Source organism: Phaenicophaeus curvirostris, chromosome 17 (genome assembly GCF_032191515.1).
Source record: "Phaenicophaeus curvirostris isolate KB17595 chromosome 17, BPBGC_Pcur_1.0, whole genome shotgun sequence".
In the NCBI taxonomy this organism is placed as follows: domain Eukaryota; kingdom Metazoa; phylum Chordata; class Aves; order Cuculiformes; family Cuculidae; genus Phaenicophaeus; species Phaenicophaeus curvirostris.
The window spans coordinates 3,974,481-3,996,927 of NC_091408.1; the positions used below are offsets into that span (position 1 = coordinate 3,974,481).

A 22,447-nucleotide genomic window follows, 5' to 3' on the forward strand; every position below is an offset into this window, starting at 1 on the left:
CACCTCTCAGCACTTGTCCCTTGGCTAAGCTTAGCTGGACTTTCTCTGCAGACCATAATCACTGCTCTGAGATTAACTGGAGTTAGATGTTGCAGACAGATGAACAGCCCTTCCTCTCCCACACCCAAACTCCTTGCCAAGCTCTGGCTTAGGAATATCATACTGGATCTTGAAATCAAACTCCAGGGTCTTGCATGATAAATCAGAGCAATTGCTGGGACTTGGCTGTACCTCCTTTACTTATGGCAAGCCTGAGCCGGTTAACGTGACTGAGCATTTGACAGCATCTCACCTATAGAACAAATGTTACCGTATTAGCAATCATTGACAAAAATTGTGCTTGTTTTGATGGAAAACAGGAGTAGATCCTTGAAAAGCACCTATCCTCCCAGGCAAAACTTCCCTGCAACTTTGCTAGCACCCTTGCGAGTCCTGAAATTTTCGTGGCTAGAGTATCCACCCAAAGAGAATGGGCCTGGGGCTGCTCCAACCTTTGAAAAGCCAAATATGAAGTAAATAAGAAGTTCAAACTCTCTGCCCTTTATTGCTTCCTTATGATACTTAATGAGCCCCCCCTACACCAATACATCATCTCTGCTCTGCTCCCCACACCACACAGGCACTAGAAATATTCGGGCTTGCCTTCCCTCTGTTTTGCTGGAGGATTCTCTGAAGGACTGGAAGTTGAATAGTGGTATCACAATAGGCCGAAGCTGAAGGTTCAGCTTTCCAGCCCTCAGACAGACCCAACGCTCCTCTCTAACTCAGTTAGAAAGCCACGGCTCAAATTTCACCGCACGTTAAGTCACTGTTCAGCTCCGCTCCTTCAGCAAAAGAGAGGGAAGCCAGGAGAGTTTTTTTCAAAAGCAAAAAAAAACTTGGGGGGGTGAGAAGGGCGAGGGAAGGAAGCAAAACCACATGGAGATCGTTTTTTGTGCATCAGAAGGAGCAACAAAAGGCACAGGCAATTTTTCAAACATACCAGAATAGCTTAGTGTGATTTGTAACCAAGAGGAGGGTTGAATAAACAACAAACATCAAACTTTTTCGGGGGGGAGGAGACAATTCAGGCAGCAGTGACGCGCACGGAGACCCTGCTACCACCCTTCTGACTTCTGTAGAGGATTGGTGCAGACATATCATTTTGTACCAGCACCTCATTAAGGCGAGGCAAAGACTAAACATGGGCTTCAGCGTCAGCACACCGCTGCCCCATATCACAACCTACAAATATAACATCCCAGCCAGTCCCCCAGTGCTGATCTCTGCTACAGAGAGCGCCTGACCCCACATACCATGCTGGCATTCATCCATCTTCCTAAACATGCTCAGAATTGGCTGCAACCCACCGCACGAGAGTCAGGACAGCGGATACAAGCCCAGAATGGCAAGGAAATGAAGGATGTCTTCCTTATTTTTTTAGACAAACTAAGAGTATCCTCTCGTAACTCTGCCAGACCGAGCTCAAGGAATCAGAACTCCATTCCTAATTAATACATCATCAGGGCCCACCGGCCAGGCACTTGCCTCCCCAGAGGGGAACCTAGGCCAGCCTAGATGATGAATGAGACCTCAAGCAGCTGAATTGTTTCAAAGGCTGATCTGGCAACTGCAACGACAAGCAGGTTTGGAAAGGCATGCAGAGAAAACAAAATATCCAGTACGGTCACAATTTTTTTTCTGTTTAGCACTAAGACCAGTGGTATGTTACTGCTGCAGAGCTTTTCCTCCAGGTAAGCATTCTGCAAAGCCTGTACCTGCAGGAGCAGCTCCCTTTCTCCTGAAATGCAGCCACTTTTCAGGTGAAAACCTCACCATTACAGACCACTGAAGGAAAATCCATTCTGCCAGCTTAACCCCAGCAAACTGTCATGAGTAAACCACCTTTATTTGTCACACTGGGACATCTACACAAGACCAGCCCTCTGGGATGGCTGAGGTCCCCTTACGGCAGAGTTCTTGCACGCCAGAGACAGCAGTTTCACTTTCTTGCATGACTGTTATAAACACGGAGAAGAAAGCATCTGGCACTTCCAAAGATCTGTATTTTGACCGTTCCTTGACACAGCAAACTGCAGCGATACTCACATTTGTTGCAACAGACCTCTTAGACATGCCATGCAACATAATTTCTCTGTCTGCTGGCACCGTTCCACACCGTTAAGCTCTCGCTGTCCCTTCAGCCACAAATGCCCCAGCAGAGGAAGCAAGCTCCGCTCTATTATTGGAAGACTCGGTGGAGCACATACCCCACAAGCCAACTACCTCCCCCTTTCAACTGAGCAAAGCGAGTATTAAAATCCAACAACTGTCTCCTGCTCAAACCAGATGGCACAAATAGCTGGAGAGCTATCAAACAAAGTATACATCCAATACTTAAGCGTAACATGAAAGCCCCGTAAAGCAAGTGTGTTCATAGATACACACCCACGCTCAGGGACCAAAGCGATGGCAGAAAGTGCTCGATTAACTCCTCTAGTGGCTTAAGTGTCGACACTCAGGACACTCACACCGCAGGAGCACTGGCCAAACTTCCATGGCTTGGGCAGTCCTTGAGCTCTCCCAAAGCTATAAATTGCCGCAGGCTGTATTATAAACACAGAAAGCTGGAGACTGGCAAGTTGATTAAGACCATCACTTTGTGTCACTACTAACTCATTTCCAGCTGCCGTGAGTAAAAGACAAAAAAACCCACCAGATACCCTATGCTCTTAACGACATTAAAAGAGAAGTGCGACCCCCTGCCCTGCCCAGCTCTAGGGATACACATGGAGCTTTAACTTGGTTCCAGTTCACTTACCTCGTCCATTTTTTCTGACGTTGGAGTCTGGTCACCAGGCACCATTTCTTTAGCCTCCAAGGTCTCAATTTTGGAGGTCCTACTCAGCTGATCTATGGGAGTCATGCTGGCCTCCGACGTCCCCCGGGAATTCTGGCTCAGAGAAGCCGTCCCGGGGATGGGCTCGTCGTCGTCAGAGTCAGGTAACGGCGTTGGGCTAATGTCCTCCAAGCCTGTGCTGGAAGGGCGGGAGGAAGGCGTCTGACCTCTGTAACCAGGTTGAGAATTTGAACCGTACATTGGGATGGGAGAAAGCTGGGAAGAAGAAGAGGAGATAGGGCTACCTTCCATTCGAATCTCGTTATCTGAGTCATGCTCATTAAGAAAGGGTAACTTTGTTCTCTGCTCTTTTAAGAGCATCTCAATCCTCGAGTCTAAACTGTTATGCTGCATTTCAGACTCCATGGTAGGGGTGCCAGGGGTCTCACTTCTCTCCGGAGTCTGAGAGAAAGATGCTGTGCTCGGTTCAGGAGCAGAGTTCGAATCAGGCAAGGGCGGAGGCTCCTCCTGTTTCTCCTTCACGGGGACAAAATCGATGTTAGTGGCAGTGCTGCTTTCCACAACCATCTCGGCGGGAGGTGGCGCAGGTCTTCGGTACTCTGTTTCCCTGGAAGTCTGGGGAAACTGCTGCTCCTCAGTTTGGGGAAATAAAGCTGGTGCTTGGTAGGGAGAGAAGGCAGATTTGTAGCTCGAAGAACTAGAGTGGCTCAGAGGAGGAGTGTGAGAGAACTGAACTGGCTCCTGCTGATGGGTTTTAAACGTACTAAACTGATGCTCCGTCCCCCGGAAAACACCTGCCGAGTTGTGAACATAGTGATGTCCCGGTCGACGGTTGTAGGCATCTGTAAATTTTGTTTCGTGTCTCCTGGGTTTGTACCCACTGTCCTGTCCAAAATGGTACACGGGCGTTGTCTGGCGACTAGAATAGGTGGAATCCTGGGAAAACGGCGTCCCTAACCGTGGGGTGTGAGGCGTTCCTTGGGACTGGGGGGTAAATTGGCTGTAGGAGTTTGGGGTGTCTTGCCGACAGCTGGAATAGGCTGTGTCATGGGAAAACGGCGTGCTGCTGTTTGGGGTAACAGATGATCCCGCAGAAGAAAGGTTACCGTCTTTGAGGCGCTTCAGGGAATCTGTCAACTACGAAAACAGAAGAGAGAAAAGCACCTGAACACCCACTTCTGAAAAGATATTTGCCTAATCTGTTTGGTTTTCAGAGGAGTTGAGTACCCAAGAGTCTGCAGATTTCCATAGCAAAATAAAAAAATAGGTTACAGCATCCCTGAAAGCACAAACCGTTATCCATTAACAGTTCCCTTTGATTTAAATGGAAAAAGCAAGCAAAGAGGAACTTGCCTGTAAGAGAAAGCAGATACAACAGTATTCCCTCTAAGCTCTGTCCAAGAGCACCGGGTGAACAGAAGACTTGCACAATACTTTTAGTTGGTAGAAACTGAAACTCTTTCATCTATGTAAGACTTGTCTAAATTGCCAGTAGGAAAGGTAATTAAGAAAAATCCGCGATATTATCAATTTTACTTTTTTTTTGTGAACAAATCAGAACATACAAATCAGCAAACTGGCAGCCTGCTACCAAACCTAAGCAGCAGGGCTTTGTGCTGGTCCCACCGAGGGAGCTGACCCACCACACACTCTACCAAACGTTCACCTGTAACAACAAGGGAGAAGGCTACAGGTACAAAGAGCGCAAAGTTCTCAACTGCTAAAACCACATTTTAAATGCCTAGGTACAGTGCTACTGATTACGGCCCTTCAAACTGAAACCCTACAAGCCTACAGAGCAAGCAAGTAATTGTTCTGTAGCTCACTTCACAGGCACGTTCAGGGGGTTTCTAGGAGCAGCCCTGCTCCAGCTCAGATGCTGAGTCATAACAGTGCCACGCTAATCAGGAGTGCCAGAATCAATTTTTCATAATGCAAAGCAAGAGCTTGGTGAGAATCCTCTTGGTAGCAAAAGAGACAGGACTGAGCTCCAACTCCCCAGAAGCACACTAGGATAGCTAACTAGTAAGACTACCGGCTGGCTGCTACTCTTCCAAGCACAGGTAGGTAGAGACCCTTAAAACAACCTGTTTATAACATGCCAACACCATCAAACCCAAGCTGAGCTCTCACCCGCCTGCTACGCTCACACACACCTCACTCACTCAGTAGTGTGGACTTGCTCTTGGTGTGACCCCTAGAGACCATATTCATCAGGAAAGTTTCTTCCTCAGCCGTTCCAAAACCCACAGAAAGGGTCACGAACCAGCCCCGTACTTCCTGCTAAAATCCACATCTCTACACCTCCAGTGTAGATGTGATGTGGGTTGTTTTTCAGTGGGGTTTGGATATGGCCTGGAGGCAGGGATTGTGCCTCACAAAAGTGCCAGGCCTTTGCTGTTCTGCCTGAGGGGGAAAGCAAATGTCGGTATTTTACTAAACTGAAACAGCAAACAAGCTTGTTGGCTGATTCTAGTGACAAAATCACAATGCAAACAGTTAAAAGTTACAAAGTAATCATTTCGGAGGTAATTGGGGAAAAAAATCAATTCAGGATAATAATATAATACACAAACACATCTAGAGAAACGCTCTTAAAGATAATTACAGCAGGGACTGCTTTGGGGGATACCATCAATTAAGTGCTTTGCTGTTAACCCTGAAAAAGGAGTAAGAACAAATCTGTCCATTTTTTATCTGAAATGTGCTGTAACCAGCAGAAATGAAAATCCAAGCCCTGCTCATCGTGGACTCCCCGCAAAACCATTACTTGCCACCCTCCTGCCTTTAAAAACACCGCTTGGTACAGGTAAGGAAGGATCAGCCTCTTCATGATTTTGTTAAGAGGATACTGGGGTTTTGCTTTGTTGCTGTTGGGGTTGCTGGTGGGAGGAGAATCGAATTTTTTCAGATCAATGGGATTTTTCACATTCCATGTACAGCACTTACCTGTCCTGAAAACATCAGATCACAGAATTAATGCAATTATAACATTTTACAAAGTCATGAGAGTGAAGATAACTAGACAGAAGAAAAATAAAACCTCTGCCAAATGTCTTTCTAATATGATGCTTTAAACTGGACTCCTAAGCCACAACTGGGAGCCAAAGTACACTTAGACAAGCCTGGGAGGCTGACTACTTCACATGAACAGGGTTCACTGAGAATCATGGAATGATTTGGGCTGGAAGGGACCTTTAAAGATCACCCAGTTCCAATGCCCCTCTCATGGGCAGAGACACCTCCCACTGGACCAGGGTGCTCAAAGTCCCATCCAGCCCGGCCTCAAACACCTCCAGGGATGGGGCAGACACGACTTTTGCAAAGCGACTTCTCTAGGCAAAACATTCCACTTCCCCCTCATCCCCTCAGGCCAGGGGGGTTCATAAGGGAGCAGGTAACTGTCCAAAGCCATTTAAAGAATCGTACCCTAAGTATCAAGAGACCCCTGGAAGCCCTCAGGAATTCTGTCCACCGCTTTCATTAAGGACTGATTCCGGTGACTAATTAAGATTCTGGAAAATTAATGCCAATATTGAAGATTTGACACTTTCTCTCTTTTAGCCTTTAAGTAAGCCTGAAGAATGCTAAGGATTACATACTGCAGACACTATGCCAAATGTACCACTGTAAATCATTCCCCCTGACTTCAAGGGAATTATCTCATCTCAGGGACAGATCTGATGCAGTCCTCTTAACTGCAGGAATTTCTAATGTTAATAGGGCGCACACTGTCGGTTCTGAAGGTATTTTTCATTCAGAAGGACAAAAGCACTTACCACGCTATGCAGACAACGGCATACAGATTAGCCACATGCACTGCATTCGCAGAGTTACATTTGCTATGGCAATTATGAGCAAGTTATATTTACATGTAAATTAGTAACATCCACTGAAACTACGGCAAGACATAAAAAAAAGAAGCCAAATTAAAAGTGTTAAAATCTTAACGATAATGCATTTCTTTGCCATTTTTTAGGAAGTTATTTCTTAAACGCCAAGCAAACATACCTGCACAGTTTCATTCACAGTTGGCGATACGTCCTGTTCGGTGCCGACGGGAAGGGTTTGAGGAGTGTAAAGACCATTAACAAGCAGTTCATAGAATCGCATGCGGGTTTCACCTGCACAGCCCACAATAGAAGAGTCGATTAAACAGAAATAACACAGCCTATGTAAACATCTATATTCTTGACACCTGCACAACCCTGCTACCACTCCCAGCCTGCTGCATCCATGCCACAGGAGAAGGTATGAGGCTCGGAGGGATCACTTTTAAACACTCTGCTGGGCACGTGAAGTCAAACACTCCCTCCTCCAGCCAAGACAAGGAGGTTTCTAAATCCTTTTCTCTCCTCTCAGCCTGCCTGGCAGCTCTTGCTCCTTACCATGCTTTCTGGAGAGCAGCAGCTTCCCTCCTCTCCAAAGTACCAAGCAAACAGCTTACAGATTTGAGAAGTGAAACTCTCACCCAAGGGACAAGACTCTGCCAACACCCAGGGCCACTTCAGAAAGCTCCAATACACCTTGCTAGTAGAAACTGGCTGTTATTAATGCAAGCAGGATGCCTGGGAAAGCCGAGGACAAAATAGTTAACACCCCTTCCCAGTTTAAGGTGTGTTTAGTGACATCCTTCAAAGAATAAATGCCACAGAAGGCAAACTGTCCCATATATTGATACTGAGTCTTAGCCTTTTCAGTCCTAAATTCTACAAAGATCCAGTTTCTTAACACTGGATTTTTCATCACTACAAAACCCCAATCCTAATTCTCTCACAGTCTGTAAGAAATCTGTCATCAGTTTCAAAGGCAACAGAATCAGACACTCACTGTCTGAATTTTGCTCTGAAAGATAAAGAATACATAGAAAAACAGACAGACCCAGCACCTGAGCCAAGAAAATTAATTCGGGCAAGATCTCCCCATAACAGAACTCCTTTCATGAGGAGTCCTGCAGGATCAAACCCCAAAATCCCTGTTGAATCACTTTGTGCAACTTAAAAACAAAGCATGATCCTGCTTAGTGGAAAAGACTTGTTTATCTTGAATAAATGCTGCAGATGAGATTATTTGGTTATCAAATCTCATTTCACAAAGTCTTGAGCCGCATCCTCAACTATGTAAACTGTTTTCGTTCAACTAAAGTCAAGACAAAACAGATCTGTTCAAGACAAGACTTTGAAGAGACGCTTGAAATATTACGCTTGAATACTAACACACACTGCCCCCCAATGCTGCGGGTACCAGGCTTACTTGAAAACTTATTTTTAAGGAAATACAAAGCAACTCTTAGAAAGTTTCACAACTCTTCCTAGATCCCCCATATAATTCAGTGAAAGTTACAACTTCATTTTCAAAGAAGTTTATGAATGTGAAACAGCCCTCATCTCTCTTTCCAAGGACAGGTAATTCTGTCCATTCTGTAGCTGGATAAACTGAGGCAGAGAATTTTCTTTAAACTAAACTAGTCTTTGCTTTAAACTCCTAGATGAGGAGACTGGATTTATTAGTCCCTGATTCCCACACCCGTGCTCTGGCCAGACAGATAAAACAACACTTTTGCCCCTAATATTTATTTTGGTAGACTACAAAAATCAAGTCAACCAACATTTCATTCTCTTGAAACGCTGAAAACTAGAAAGAAATGTTGAAAACTATACATGTATACTTTAAAAATATCCTGAACAGCTAATGCTATTTTAGAAATAACATTTTTACTTGATTCTGACAGATTATAGCATGCTGACAGTCTTAGTCTTTTAGAAAGAAAGAGATGCAACTATGGAAAAAAAATACAATGGAAGCAAACAGCTGGCAAACAAAGCAAAAGTGCAATTTGAAACTAAGACTTCAACATTTTCTCCCAAGAAACTGAAGCATAAAACCCCCTCATTTCCCTGATGAACAGCTGACTTTCTTAAACTGCTGTCTGTTCAAGACTTGCAGGGTAGTTCACAAACAGAGAACAAGGAGGAATGCAGCACAATCAGCTTGTTCAAAATGCCTTTCATTAAGACATCCACCACTTACATTACTAACTCTACAAATGGTTTATTTGTTCTTAAAACGTATTTTTTACCTTCGAATTTCAAAGTAAGCAGGGGAAGGAGCCTGTCTGTCAAAATTAATGATACTAGAGTGTCAAAGTATACAGATGTAAGATCAAGCTTAGCTCACAACAGAAAATATTATGCTACTACTGTGATCGGTTATGTCAATAAACATCCTACACCGTCTTACCACACGTGGCACACAAGCCGCTGCATAGGGTGTGCAATACACTGTTAAAACTTCTTAATTCAGAACAAAATTATCAGCATTTTTAAGAAAATGGTGTTAACAATGTCCTCTTCCCACGAAAGGGTGTAGTAAGTCAGTTTTAAACTGGAAATGCCATGTTTAGAATGAAAGAGTACAAGCGGCAACTGATCTACACCTCCTCCACTTTAGACATTTTCTAAAATTCGGACATATTTAGCAAAACCCTTCACTAACACCGCTGGGAAGAAGAAAGAAAGCAGTGAAATGCAACGCTTTCGTACTTCCAGAAACTTTATTGGGCTCCTGGGGCTGGGCTCTGGGGCTGGGAATCGGTTACCTCCAGGACGCGGAGCTCCTGTCGCTTTAAGAGACAGTCTCACACTTACACACTCGCACACACTGACAAGTGCTGCGTGTGCACTCTTTTGCTGCCAGCTTCGAGTTCCGTATCAATGAAATGCCCGGCACGCAGAGGACAGCACCCAGCCCCGCTGACAGAATCCAGGGCTTTGTAGGTCCCAGCAACCCCAAGGTTTGCCCCCGAATTCCCAAGTCTGCAAAAGGCAGGTGTCTCGGGGTCCGGCAGCCCCGGGAGGTGGCCCAGCAGGGCCAGCCTGGGACAGGGAGATGGGGGGCACGGGAGGCCTCCGAGAGAGGGGGACGGGGCAGGGGATGGGGCAGGGGACAGGCAGGATGGCAGCATTTTGCAAATTACAGGGCTGTCTCCTAGCAACAGACAACACATTTGGCTCCACGTGACTCGCAAAGGCCCCAGAAACCAGACCCGCTCGCGGGGGGACTGGAGCACTCCCGGCATATTTTTAATCGCTGGGCCCTTGCGGTTTGCAACAGCCTCTGGTTTTAGGAGCGGGATGGGACAAGGCACTGCAAACCACAAACACGTGAGGCCAAAATGTGCCCCCTCACCTTTTGTATCCAGCTCCACGTGGATAATGTTGCCCATGACCGAGGTGTTGTGAAGGTGCTGGACAGCCTCCCGGGCCCCCTTGACAGTGGCAAAGACCACTTTGGCGATGCCCAGGTGCTTCTTGTTCTTGGGGTTGTAGAGAATCTCCACCTCTTCCACTTCGCCGTATTTCTTACACATGTCGGTCAAAAAGTTTTCGCGGATGTTGTCGTTCAGCTTGGCAAAGGTGACCTGCTTGGGAGGCACTGGCCCCACGTAAAACTCATCAATCTGGAAACAGGCACAAGGTGAGGGGCGATAAAACTAATTGCCATCATTAAAGAGAGTGGGGAAGGGCAGAAGGATGGCACGAGAGGGAGAGGGTTAAAGCATCCTACAAACTTTGGGGAAAGCAAGCAAGCTGCCACCATGGCTCTGGGATGAATCCCGGAGCTGGGCAGAGCCTCTGCCACTCATTCATTCATTGAAACCAGCTCCCTTCTGGGACAGAAATCATATTTTGAGCAGAACTGCCAGCAGAGCCCCCCTCGCTGCCCCCCAACCAAGAAGCCCCCCCCGACACCGCTCCAAAATCTTCAGGTGATCTCGTTAGACAAATGTATTGATTTCTCGTTATCTTTATAGAAGAGAATTATTATTAAACAGTTTGCCAGACACTAACCTTAACAAGAATGTGACTGTCATTTAAACGGTCCATTAAACTATTTGGAACTCAAGCTTCACTCCCGGATAAGCAAGATACAGAGCTAAACCCGAAAGTCGGGCGCAGTACCTTGAATTTGGGGACAGACAGCTCCAGCTCCTTAGTTTTGGTCCATATTCGCCCTATTCTGGGATCCCTGACACAATCCACAGGAGCAATTCCAGAGTTCTGGGAGGAGGAGGAGAAAAAGCACAAAACCAGCAATAACAGGGCTTGAATTTTAAAGCACAAATAAATGGAAAAATAACCCCAAGGAAGCACGGGCCATCTCAAGGGAAGGGGAAAAAGCATACACACGTATGTCGAATTGCAATACTGCTGGGAAATGCACACAGATTGGAAACACAGAAATAAAGCCGCGGGTTTGGGCTCCTGACAGTTGAATACAGTGTCAGGTGGCAGTAAGTTTGGTGGCTGCGTGTCCCCCCCAGACCCTCCTCCCACAGACATGTGCCCCAGCAGGGATTACCACGACCCGGGGGGACCGCCAGCCCCCAAAACGCCGGTAAGAAGGAGGTGGAAGGAGGGGGCAGAACACAATGGGGAGAACCCCGGACCCCCACTACTCACAGGCATGCTGAAATGTTGCCCATCGTAACGGTAGAGTTTGTGCTGTCCTTTTTTCAGAGCCGGGTCAATAATCAACTTGTAACTTCTCCAATGGTGATTTCTTTTCTCGACTGAAGTGCTGGCTTGCGTGCTGTTCTCCATTCCGTTGATCCAACCTGGACGGGGGAGGGAGAGAGGAAGGGGGAAGGGGAGAAGAGGGGAAAGGAAAAAAGAAACACGGAAAACCATAAAGTTAAAATATTCAACAAAGACCTCCTCGCTGTTAGGGGCTTTTTTGTTTGTTGTTTTTTTTCTTTTTTAAACGAGCCGCCCGCTCTACACACCCAGGCAGGGAGGAAATCCACCGCGAAACGAGCCCTAAAATGGGGGAATTGCCAGCCGGGTCCCCCCCATCCACCCCGGCCAGACAAGAGGCAGAGAGGGAGGAGGAGAAGAGGAAAGAAGAAAAAAAAAAAAGACCCAATCTCACTTGAACTCTGCTTTTTGCCATGATCTTCAGGGTGCTTGGCTTTTTCCCCCGCCTTGATCTCTCGGAAAGACATCGCGCTGGGCGGCCGATCGCGTCCGGGCGGCGAAAGGCGAGCTCGGGTCTCACATGGGGGCCCGGTTACCGGCGCGGGCTGCCCGCCAGGCTCCTGCCTCCCGTTTTCGCGAGCCACCACATATTGTGTGTGTGTGTGTGTATGTGTGTGTGTGAGTGTGTGTGCTCGCTGCTGGCGGCGGCGGCGGCCTCCCACAATTCACCGCTGCGAGCGCCGCGAACGCCAAACCGCCCTCCGCACATTCACGGCGGCCGCGCCGCGCAGCCCCCGCCGCGGGGCCGCCCGCAGCCTCCCCGCCCGGCGCCGCCGCATCGGAGCCGCACGGCGAGGGGGGGAAGCACCCGGGATTTTTTTACACCTCGTTTTTAACGCCGCGCGCGGGAGGGACGAGTGGAATCTGCTCGCTGCGTTTACCTTAGCGCTAAGCGTTTCTAAACGAGACGGGGCGCGGGTTGGGGGGGGGGGGGGGTCGGGGCACGGCGAACCGGGGAGGGTGGGGGGGGTGCCGGTGCGCCCCCGCCGAGGGAAAGGGTGCGGGCAAACAGCAGTTTTGCTTATGAAAGGTCCGGTGCCGGCGGCAGCCAATGGGCGGAAAGCTTCCATTTTGTTTTAGGGATTAAAGGCCGGTGTCCCCGGCGGGGCCGGAGCCGGGCGGAGCGCGGCGAGCGGGCGATTGGTCGGGGCGGGCGGCAGCGGGGCGGGCGCGGCCAATGGGCGAGCGGCTTCCATGGGGCTGTGAGTTATTAGACGGCGGTGTAAAAAACCATCCTTCAGCAGACGCTAAGGAGAGGCCGAACCAGAGCCGGCAGCCATTTTTCTGCATTGGGGAAGCGAAATGGCCAACATGGGCTTTTTCCTTTGTTCCAATAAGAGGGGGAGACGCCATGTGAATCCACACCGTCCACTGGCGGGGAGCGCTCGGGGTGGTTGGTAATGAATGCACCAGGCTAGAGGAATCCCTGAAGAAGGAAGATTTAGAAACAAACCTAAAACCAAACCAAACAAACCAACCAAACAAAAAAAAAATAATGCGGATTTTTTTTTTTTTCCCTTCTGATTCGGGATCCATCTTTGTCTTGTGTAACTAGGTCATGGCACACCCTATGTCAGCAGTTAACAATTCCGAATGCCAACAAAAAGTAAATACATTATTTTTTGAATTTTTTTTAAGTTGTTGTGGTTTTGGGGTTTTTTTTTTTTCAGCTTTATAGAACTCTCTGATGAACGAACAATAAATTCTAGAGAGTATTTCCTGTATCAAACACTTGGTTCCTGGCCATTTTTATTCACTCCTTTGGTGCTTATAAGGTAATGTTTTAAATATAGGCATAGGAATAGTGAATTCTTGGAAAAAAAAAAAAAAGGCAGTTTTACTATGATAAGCTTTTTTCTTTCCTCTTATGTTGTAAGTACCCGGTCCATTCTGTCCTTGCTAAGTGTAGTTTTCATGTTAATGTTACTGAAGTGGTCCTTATTGCTAAGCCTTCATTTGCATGTCTTATGTTTTTGTGTTGTTTATCTAAACCAATTTATGCTCTTTGAAATATCTTACTTACGAAGCAAAATATCTGGCTAGGAAATGCTTAAGAGTTCTTTACAGCCAGTAAATGTTAACCAGTGTTTTCACACTAACATGGGGAGCCTACAGCTATTTAGGAGAACATTTTTACTGTCTGTGTGCTCCATGGAAAAACACTGAATGTCCTTTTTGCGTACAGAGTAAATCTGCCACGGGAAGGTAGATCTAAGCCTCGAGTAGGAGTCCTCGCTGCGTACAGTCAGCCAACATAGCTGGACTTCTTCTATAGCCTTTTTTCCCCTTTTTTTTCTTTTTGGGTGCTAGACCACTGCCATACAAAGATCCATAACTTAACAAGATCCACTTTGACTTGCAAACTTACGAGAAGTGGTGATACAGATCATAAATATATATTTATAGCCATTATTTTTAAAAAGCGTTAACAACTTCACCTTCAGAGCTGCATTCAACTATGGTGCGCGGGTAAGTAAAACCCTTTTGCCCTTGCAGAGAAACACGCAGACCAGGCCTGTGCGGCTAAATGTTATTGTCCTGGGTGGAAAAATAGTCTTGAGGAGCCGTGGCGATCTCTCCCTTCTCCTCAGATACATCTAACAGCGTCTCTCAAACGTCTTTATTTTTTCAGGGAGGGATTTCTCTTTCTGCACAAAGCGCTTGGTCGTCCGCAGCCCTGGGGTTGGTTTTGTTTGCGGAGAGAGGCTTTGAGTCCATGGCAAGCGTTACGTAGCTGTTAAAATAAAACCCAAAATCTGGCTGCCAACAGTGAGATGTTACTGAGGTTGATTAAAAAGGCGAAAAGGCGGTGGTGGTAGGGATCCCTTACATGTTTTATCCGTCTAATGACAGCAGCTCGAGCAACAAAACAAAAAAAAAAAAAATGGGGGGGATGGTTTTTCAGGACGTCTTAATGGCGGCTTTCACTAAAAAGCACTGTAAAATCCTTCATACCGAATCAGTGACTTGGAGAGAGGGGGGGAAAAGAAGGAGGTCTGAAAGTAAATCCAAAATGAGGGAGTTTCCTTCCAAGTGAGGGACCCTTTGCAGTTTTACAGTTGGAGAAGCCGTGACGCAGTTGATAAAAAATCATTCACAGCCACCCAGCCCATGAAATGGCCTCCCCCGCCGAAGTCTGGTTGGTTTTATTTATGTGAAAAAAAAAAAAAACCAAAAAACCAAAAACAACCTGCCGAAAACCCCTCGCGAGGGGCGGCGGGCAGGGGCGCTCCGGGTCGCACTCTCCGTGCAGCGAGAGCGCAGCCGCCATCACGGCTTCTCCTCCTCCTCCTCCAGCGCCGCGTCCTCCTCGCCTCTTCCCCCACTGCCTGGCGGCGCTTCGTGTCCCGAGCACTGCAGGGAGATGGCTTTTTTTGTTGGTTTTTTTTTTTTTCCTTTTCCCCCGCACCTCCCTCCCTTTCGCCCTCCTTCTCCCCCCCTCAGTGCTTTGTGATGAAGCGCGCGTCGGAGGCTCCTTCTTCCCCTCCGCGCGCACACAAGATGGCGGCGGGGCGTGAGGCAGCGCGGCGGGCGGGGGAGACCCCCCCGCCAGCACAAGATGGCGGCGGGGGGGGGGGGGCGCGCCCCTGCGGGTGAGGGAGTTCCCCCCCGTGCACACAAGATGGCGGCGGGTGGGGGAAGGGCCCCCCCCTCGCGCACAAGATGGCGGCGGGGGCGGAGGGGGGAAGGCAGCGCTGCGGGCGGCGGGGCTGGCGCCGCTCCAGCCCGGCCGGGCAGCGAGGACAAAAGGCAGCAGCCCTCGCTGACTATAAATAACGCTACCCGCCCCTCGGCTGCTCCCTTCCCCCCGCTTCCCCTCGTCCTTCAGCAGCCTTCAGCTTCCCTCGGCTTGTGTCGAGACCGAAAATGAAGGCAAATCGACTCAGTTTTGGGAGTTTTTAGAAAACAAAAAACGTTTTAACGCAGGCCTGGGCAACGCGATTCCATCGATCCTGTGCGGCGAGGCAAGAGCTGCGGATAGAATCTATTTCCCCCTTCAATTCGTGTTTAAATTTTCCCAGAAACCTTACGCATAGTCTGTTCCTCTCCATCTTACGCTTCTTCTTTCCAAGGACTAATTTTAACGTTGTTATTGTGAAAAAGCACCTATTTACTGAAAAGGACAAAGTCTTCGGAGCAAAGGCAATATTTTCATCTTAGAATTCAGCGCTGGCTTGGATGCCCTTCTAAAAAAAGGGTGAGAAACACTCAGTGGTAAAATATTGAACAATATAAAAGTCTTTGAAGCAAAGGCAATAATGTTGTTATTTCACAATTCAGCGCTGAATCGGATGCCCTAAAAAAGGCAGTAGGTCGATATACTAGTTCCAGACAAAGAACAGTGTAAGTCCCCAAAGAATGTTTATTTTTTTAAGTTATTTATCCATGTTTGGAGACTCCTTTCAGGGTCTCTTTTGACCTAAGACAAATACAAGACAATTAAGCATATAAATAAATTCTAGCAACTCTTAAGAGAGAGTTTATTCTTTCAGGTTCTTTACCCACGCCTGGAGATTGCCTGCGTATTATCTCTTGATCCAAGACAGATTTATATTACAAGATAATTAAGCATACAAACCATCTGCAGCAAAACTTACTAATTCTCACATTATGAGCTTCACAACAGTAGAATCTCTTGTTAATTTGGAGCTTTGGCTCCAGCGCTCTGCCTGACCTTGTATTTGAGATGGGAAGAAGCTGCGAACAGAGATAAAAAAAGAACAGATCTGTTCGGGACAGATCATCGAGAATAGTTTGGGTTGGAAGGGACCTTAGTTATCCAGTTCCAACCCCCCTTCCACGGGCAGGGACACTGAAAAACATGCTCTAAAAAACCCGTGTTATCAGAGGGACGGTCTGTCTTAACTTGCAGAAAAACAGTCACGAGGATGAACTTCAGCTTAAACCCAAATATTCCGCTTTTTGTCATAGTAACTGCTTCTCGTGTCATTGTAAACGCTAAAAGATCAAAGTAGCCGTGGTGGAAGGAGAGGAGGGGGAGGGAAGAGGCCCCAGCAGGCGCTCCCCCCGGCTCCAAGCCCGGCGGCGCTGGGGGATGGAGAGGGAGCAGCAGGCAAATGAGGCGCGGGGGGAGCAGGGCGGTGTCGCCAGCCTCCCCGCCGCTCGTCACATGGCTCGCTCTTGTTTTTTTCCTTCTCCTGCCCCTCCTGGGCTTTCCTCCCCCACCCCCGTCTCCGAGCCTCGCCGGCGCCCAGCCTGCTGCCCTGCCTCCTCCCGCTCGCAGCCGGGATGGGGTGGGATGCGGTGGGGTGGCCGGGCGAGCCTCCACGGCCTCTGAGGTGTTCCACATGCTCGGGTTTTGTTGTTTTTTTTTTTAATTCTTCTTCTTGCCTTTTTTTTTTTTTTTTTTTCCTCCCCTCCCCCGAGCAGGCTGTTTCGGAGCTTCTTCACGAGCCTTGTGCTCTGCGGGGAGCTGCACCTCGTGCTCCACTGCAGACCCAGAGTAGGGGAGCTGGGGAGAGCCTGGCTTTGAGCAACCCCTTCAGAGGGCAGGATAGGGAGGAGAAAAAAAAAAAAAAACAACAAAACCAAACCAAACACTGGTAGAGAGGTGGCCTCCCTGGTCAGGCTAGAGCAGGAGCGTCCTGCGGACACTGTGGGAGGGAGAAGGTAAGTGCTGCTTGGCAGGGATGCTGCGGGAGCGCCATGTGCCGGGCTTGGATGCTCCCTGCCCGCCAGCTCCTGCCACTCCGTGGGTACCCAACCCTCGCTGCGGTGTGTGCCGAGGCTCAGGGGTGTTTTCCTGCGAGGGAGCAGGGTGCTGCAGCGAAGGAGGCACCGCAGCCTGCGCCTTTCGCAACGATGCGAGGGCTTGTGCTCGTCTCTTCATTTCTTGTTCCCTCCTCGCTCCTCGACGGGTCAGGCTCTTTGTCGAGAACAAGCGACAAACCGTCTGCACAAAACAGAACACGTTTCCATGGAGGGGAAGGAAAAAAAAATGTCGTCTCTGCACTGCCAGGCTGGCTTTATAAAGCTACCTCTGCGCCCTGAGCCCCTCTCTCTCGGGGCTGCGGCGCTTGGAGCCTTGGTGAGCGGCAGCCAGACCCTTCGCTTGGTCCCTGCAAGACTCGCTTGGTCCCTACAAGACCCGGTTGGTCCCTGCGAGACACGTCTTGGCCGGCCAGACCATCTTCAAACGCCTGGCCCTTGCTCCTGCCAGGGCTGCAGCAGCCTTCCTGGTTTACAATCGCTTTAACTAATACTCTTCTGGTAGACTTGGAAGAAACGGTGACGTTATTCCTAGCTAAACGCCATTAAAATGCTCCTCTGCTGTTTCTCAATAGAGGTGAAAAGCATTGTAGCTTCCTGGAACAGGACGAAATGGCCGAAACAGGCGACGTGCAGATCAAAGTACGGTATAGATCTGTTCTTGGTCTTGCAGGGGGGGTTTGGACTGTAATGCAAACGTTGCTACAGCTTGCATCATAATGAGTTAAGTCAGCACATAAAGCGATTTTTTAAAAAAAGGCAGTTAAAAGAGCAGATTTAAACAGCGTCGTTTATTAGCTTCCCTGGGATTTAAAATCTACGTTTAAATAGACATTTGGATGTTAGTAATATCTGCATTTAAACCCGAACGTTGGTCTGTTTAACCCTGAAGCAAACTAGCTGTGCCTAATGCAGGCTTTGAAACGATTCAGACAGACCATAATACTGTGGGAGCTTAGGCAGCTTTGTCTGTACTTGCACCTCTCTGCGCGTTTTTTCAGGACCATGATCTTTGTCTGCAATTAATCACTGTTCAGGACGGCTGTTCCCGATGGTAGAATCCACGAAGCGTTCCAGCTGGGAGAGATCCTAAAGCCTGTGCCTGGCACTGCGTACGTGCAAACCAGGGCCAGAAACTGCTGGGGCAGCAGGCGTTGTACAGCGAGCCCGCCATGCGGACCCAGTGAGTTGTGTGGGTCCTCAGCACTTCTGGAAATTGTTTTTGTAAGTCTTGAGCTGAAAATTTCTTTCTGTTTTTAGAGTTTCTAAATGACTGTAACGTTCAGTGTAGTTTAAAAGTCACCGAGGCAGTTGAGACCGGTTGCACTCGCAGAGTGGGTGGTTTCATGGCTGAACCTCGTATCTGAAAAGCTAAATGTTCTCGTACAGCTTGTTTAAAGCCGAGAAAGGTCAAACCAGACTTTCGTACTTGAGTTAGATTGACCCTGGTTTGCTGCATGAGGCTCTTTAGAGAAAGAAAGAAACCTTTCAGGGGAAAAGAAAAAAGATTTTTTTCTCTCTGAACAGCTTGTGGTAACTCTATGCACATTCTTGAAGCAAAGGGGTTTGTTCTTCCCCACAGCGTCCCTCCCCTATATTGTTGAGTGGAAAACTCTTATGCTAATTATTTCACTGTCTGTTATCAATAAGAAGTGATTTAATTCCTTTGGCAAAGTGTTGCAACAAGAGCAAATTAGATTGAGAAGCAAAGTGAAATAAAAAATAGGCAGCTGTTCTGCCAAACAATGGCCGTGACTGTTTACAGCGCTTTGTTTTAGACTGGCTAGTACACAGAATCCTTTATAGTGAAGGTTTTCATGTCACAATCCACTGCTTGTGCAAGGAAACTAGATTAATAGATTATAAAGGACAAAAGAGACCTAGGTTCATCTGGTTCAACTTCCTGCATTATTCAGGTCCTAAGATTTTTGTGAATTTGTTGCTCTTTCTCATTTGAAAGAATTTTAACTACAGCATACTTGCATCTTAGAAAAACATCAGATTTTCATTTTAGAGTGGGCTGTGAGAGAGAGCAAAATAAGAGTTAGTAAATTGTTTCCATCAAAACATACCTGGCAGACTAGAAAGTAAAATAGCTTTTTTAACTTGCCTAGTTTCTGCTTTCAGTTCCTAGACATTGCTGTATCTCGGTCCGTTTGATGGAGGAATGCTCCATTACCAGGTTTCCATCCCCATGTAGCCGTGTACAGGCTGATCAACTGAGCATTTAACACTCGTCACAGCCTTGCAGAGCTCCCCCTTGGGAGGGAGAGCTCTGGATCTTTACCAATCCTGTAACCATTCCTGCCACAGTTCCCTGCGAACACTCCGGTTTTTCACCGTTCTGATCTGGGCAGAAGGGGACAGAGCGATCAGCGCTAATAATACCGGTGCCAACAGCCCTTCTGGCTGAGTTCTCTTTGTTAGGTATCCAGGGATTATGCCAGCACATGTTCAGCTGGTTTCCCAGCACCGCTCTGAAAATGCTCTCAAATGCTTCTTTTTGGGAAAGCATCCGAGCCCTGTTGGTTTGTGCTCTTCATTCTGCATGTATGCCTTTATGCTTGGCCCTCTTGAAAAGGACAAGTCCTTAGACAGCATTGTTGATTGCAATGGCCCCTCTTGCTACTGACTTGATTTACACCCCTCACCTACAAACTTGATTTGTAATGATTTAAATTTTCGTTCAGATAAACAACTGATTCTGTCTCCAGTGTAGGAGTTTCCTGGTTCTGCTTGTGTGTATGTCTCAGCCGTGTCAATATTATGTCAGTAGGAGGTCTGAATGTACATCAGCCTCTCGCCACACCCCAGTTTCATGGGAAGAAAGCCCAGTTTAGGAGCTGGAAGGGATCCAGGAGGAATGCTGCAGCATTTGCCTGCCCTGGTGTCTGTAACGTAGCCACTAAATAATGTAGGGCCTAGAACAGGTTGTTGCAGGACCCACGAAAGAAAGATGACAGCTCTGGGACACGGTGGTTACAACTGCATTTTGAGACCTTCCTGTTAGATGAGTTCTAATCCATTTGATCACGCCTTCTTCCTCTTACATTCTCCTACTCACAGTCACATAAATGCTTCACAAGGGTTGAAGCATGGCACATCAGCGCTCTTGCAGAAATCTCCTGCTAGTCCTATTACCATTTACCACCCAGCCTTGCGATTTCTTAAAACAATTTCTGTCTCAGCAGCTAAACTCATGAAGCTTTGTCTCCTGTGGATTTGTGTCCAAAAATACCCCCTGACAAATCTTCCAGCTCTTTGCCGGTCTGGCTGAGTGAGGAGTATCCTGCTGGCCGGGAGCTCCAGAGGGGCCAGGCAGCAGTGCTGCCCCTTGGTATGGACTCAGCCTGCCTTTCCCCAGGACCAAGGTGCTGCCACATGTGCTGCTCAGCTGTTCATTCAAGACCTAAATAGGTTTGGAACGTCTTCCCCACTGCCTAACTCGACTGAGATTGGAGGAAGGAGAGGAAGGATTACCTAGAACAACACAGTCACAGAATCATAGAATAGTTTGGGTTGGAAGGGACCTTAAAGATCATCCAGTTCCAACGCCCTGTCATGGTCAGAGACACCTCCCACTGGGTCAGGCTGCTCAAAGCCCCATCCAGCCTGGCCTTGAACACCTCCAGGGATGGGGTAGCCACAACCTCCTTGGGCAACCTGTGCTAGGGCCTCCCCACCCTCACAGTGAAGAAATTCTTCCTTATGTCTAGTCTAAATCCTCCCCTCTCCAGTTTATACCCATCGCCCCTCGTCTTATCGCTCCAAGCCTTTGTGAACAGTCCCTCTGCAGCTTTCTTGTAGCCCCTTCAGGTACTGGAATTTCGCTATAAGGTCTCCTCGGAGCCTTCTCTCCTCCAGTCACATTAGACTTTTATTTTTAGGAAACCAAGCTAGGAATATCAAAGGAAGATTGAGTAGGAACATGGACAGGGTATTAGCTTGTTCAGTTCTTTTTGCCATGAAATGTTGCATTTCTTCCTAAGAACAGCAGATGATCTGTCTAGGGAATCTCTCAGCCAAAATAAGAAACCTCTTGACAGATTTCACCTGAGTCCCTGCATGCTCTGAGGAAGCACGGGATGTAAGGATTGAACAATGACAGGGAGTCACTAGTCTGCTCCGTTGTTTGCCTGGGTGCAAAGAGCTGTGTGGTGATACCAATAGTGGAACAAACATTGATTTGTCTAAGATCCATACAAATTTTGATGGACACGTTGGGTGTTTGCCAGGGCTGAGGTTTTTGGTTCCTTTTTAAACTGTATCTGTTCATTTGATTTCTGCTAGTATTATGACAAAGCCACCCTTATACGATAGGTAGTGAGAGCTTTCAGAGATCTAATCATTCTTGAGCTACAAAGGAATAAAGAAGCTGTTTCAACACCTGACTTGGATAATGTTTTGTGTTCCTTCTTGCCTATTGAAATGCAGTTGCTTTTGAAATGATGATCCCATCAGAATGTTCCACCAATTATTTTTTTAGAATACTTTAGAGCTTATAAAAATCATTAAATAAATCAAGAAGGCTGGCAATTCTAATAAACATCCTAAAGCCATCAAATTACCAAGCATTTCAATTCACGGCTTTGGGGGCTAAACAATGCAGTTAAAAAAAAAATAAAGAAGAATGAAAAGAATATACTATTTAAATAATTTGGACACTCACAGCTTGCATCAAAAGGAAATGAAGATTCAGATACATAATCTAAAAGGATATTTATGCTTTAAAATACTTGTGTATCTGGGCACCTGTTATTAAACAGTCTAGACACGATGGTAGATGGAGACCTGTGAGCCTTTTTAACAAATGCCGTGCATATGGAGTAGAAAATGTTGCAGCCAGAAGAGTGGGGACAAAGATCAGAAGGAATGGGTTTAGCTTACAAATCGGAGCAGTTTCTCTTAACTGGTGTCACAACACAAAACCAAGAGAGTTTTGCCCTTGACATTGCTGCCGTCGCTCTCAAATCTGCAGTTAAGGATCCCTATCTTGATTTATTTTTGACAGGAGGGTTGGGAGAGCCCCAGCTGGTCCTCTAAGCCCCAGCTTTCAGCCGAGTGGGCTAGAACGTGCGGAATTAGCAAATGCTGTACCATCCCTTGTCTTTCTACGCTGCTGCATAACAGCAGCTCCCAGTTGCTAAGCAGCTGCAGAGCCGTCTTCGCTTTTGCTACCAATCAGCTGTACTGCGGGAGCAACGTGGGTTCCCCTTGATCGGTGGAGAGGAGCAAGAGCATGGAAATGGGAGCAGTGGCCATAGAAAAATTGTTCTTTTTCTGGCTGGCTGATGGCCCCCTGTGGGCATAAAGATTCCAGTATTGCGTGTATGCTGGGGCA

General features: G+C 47.5%; 1 protein-coding gene and 1 long non-coding RNA gene across 3 annotated transcripts in view; one reads left to right on the forward strand and one right to left on the reverse strand.

Moving 5' to 3' along the window:
* SETD1B (SET domain containing 1B, histone lysine methyltransferase) overlaps positions 1 to 12,222 on the reverse strand; it is a 51,203-nt gene extending 38,981 nt beyond the window's left edge. Inside the window, exons 1-6 of the mRNA XM_069871039.1 lie at positions 11,771 to 12,222; positions 11,302 to 11,456; positions 10,801 to 10,899; positions 10,028 to 10,298; positions 6,851 to 6,963; positions 2,801 to 3,976 (exon numbers count right to left, since the gene is read on the reverse strand). Of these exons, the coding sequence (XP_069727140.1) occupies positions 2,801 to 3,976; positions 6,851 to 6,963; positions 10,028 to 10,298; positions 10,801 to 10,899; positions 11,302 to 11,456; positions 11,771 to 11,843 (1,887 nt within the window). The 5' untranslated portion in view covers positions 11,844 to 12,222. The remainder of the gene's footprint in view (positions 1 to 2,800; positions 3,977 to 6,850; positions 6,964 to 10,027; positions 10,299 to 10,800; positions 10,900 to 11,301; positions 11,457 to 11,770) is intronic.
* Positions 12,223 to 12,461: 239 nt separating this feature from the next.
* LOC138728098 (uncharacterized) lies at positions 12,462 to 14,260 on the forward strand. Of its 2 annotated transcripts, none has more exons than XR_011338666.1 (3): positions 12,462 to 13,151; positions 13,687 to 13,845; positions 14,009 to 14,260. It is a non-coding gene; the product is annotated as an uncharacterized lncRNA (long non-coding RNA). The 2 variants fall into 2 exon arrangements; XR_011338665.1 differs by having other exon boundaries at positions 12,481 to 12,982.
* Positions 14,261 to 22,447: the final 8,187 nt, after the last annotated feature.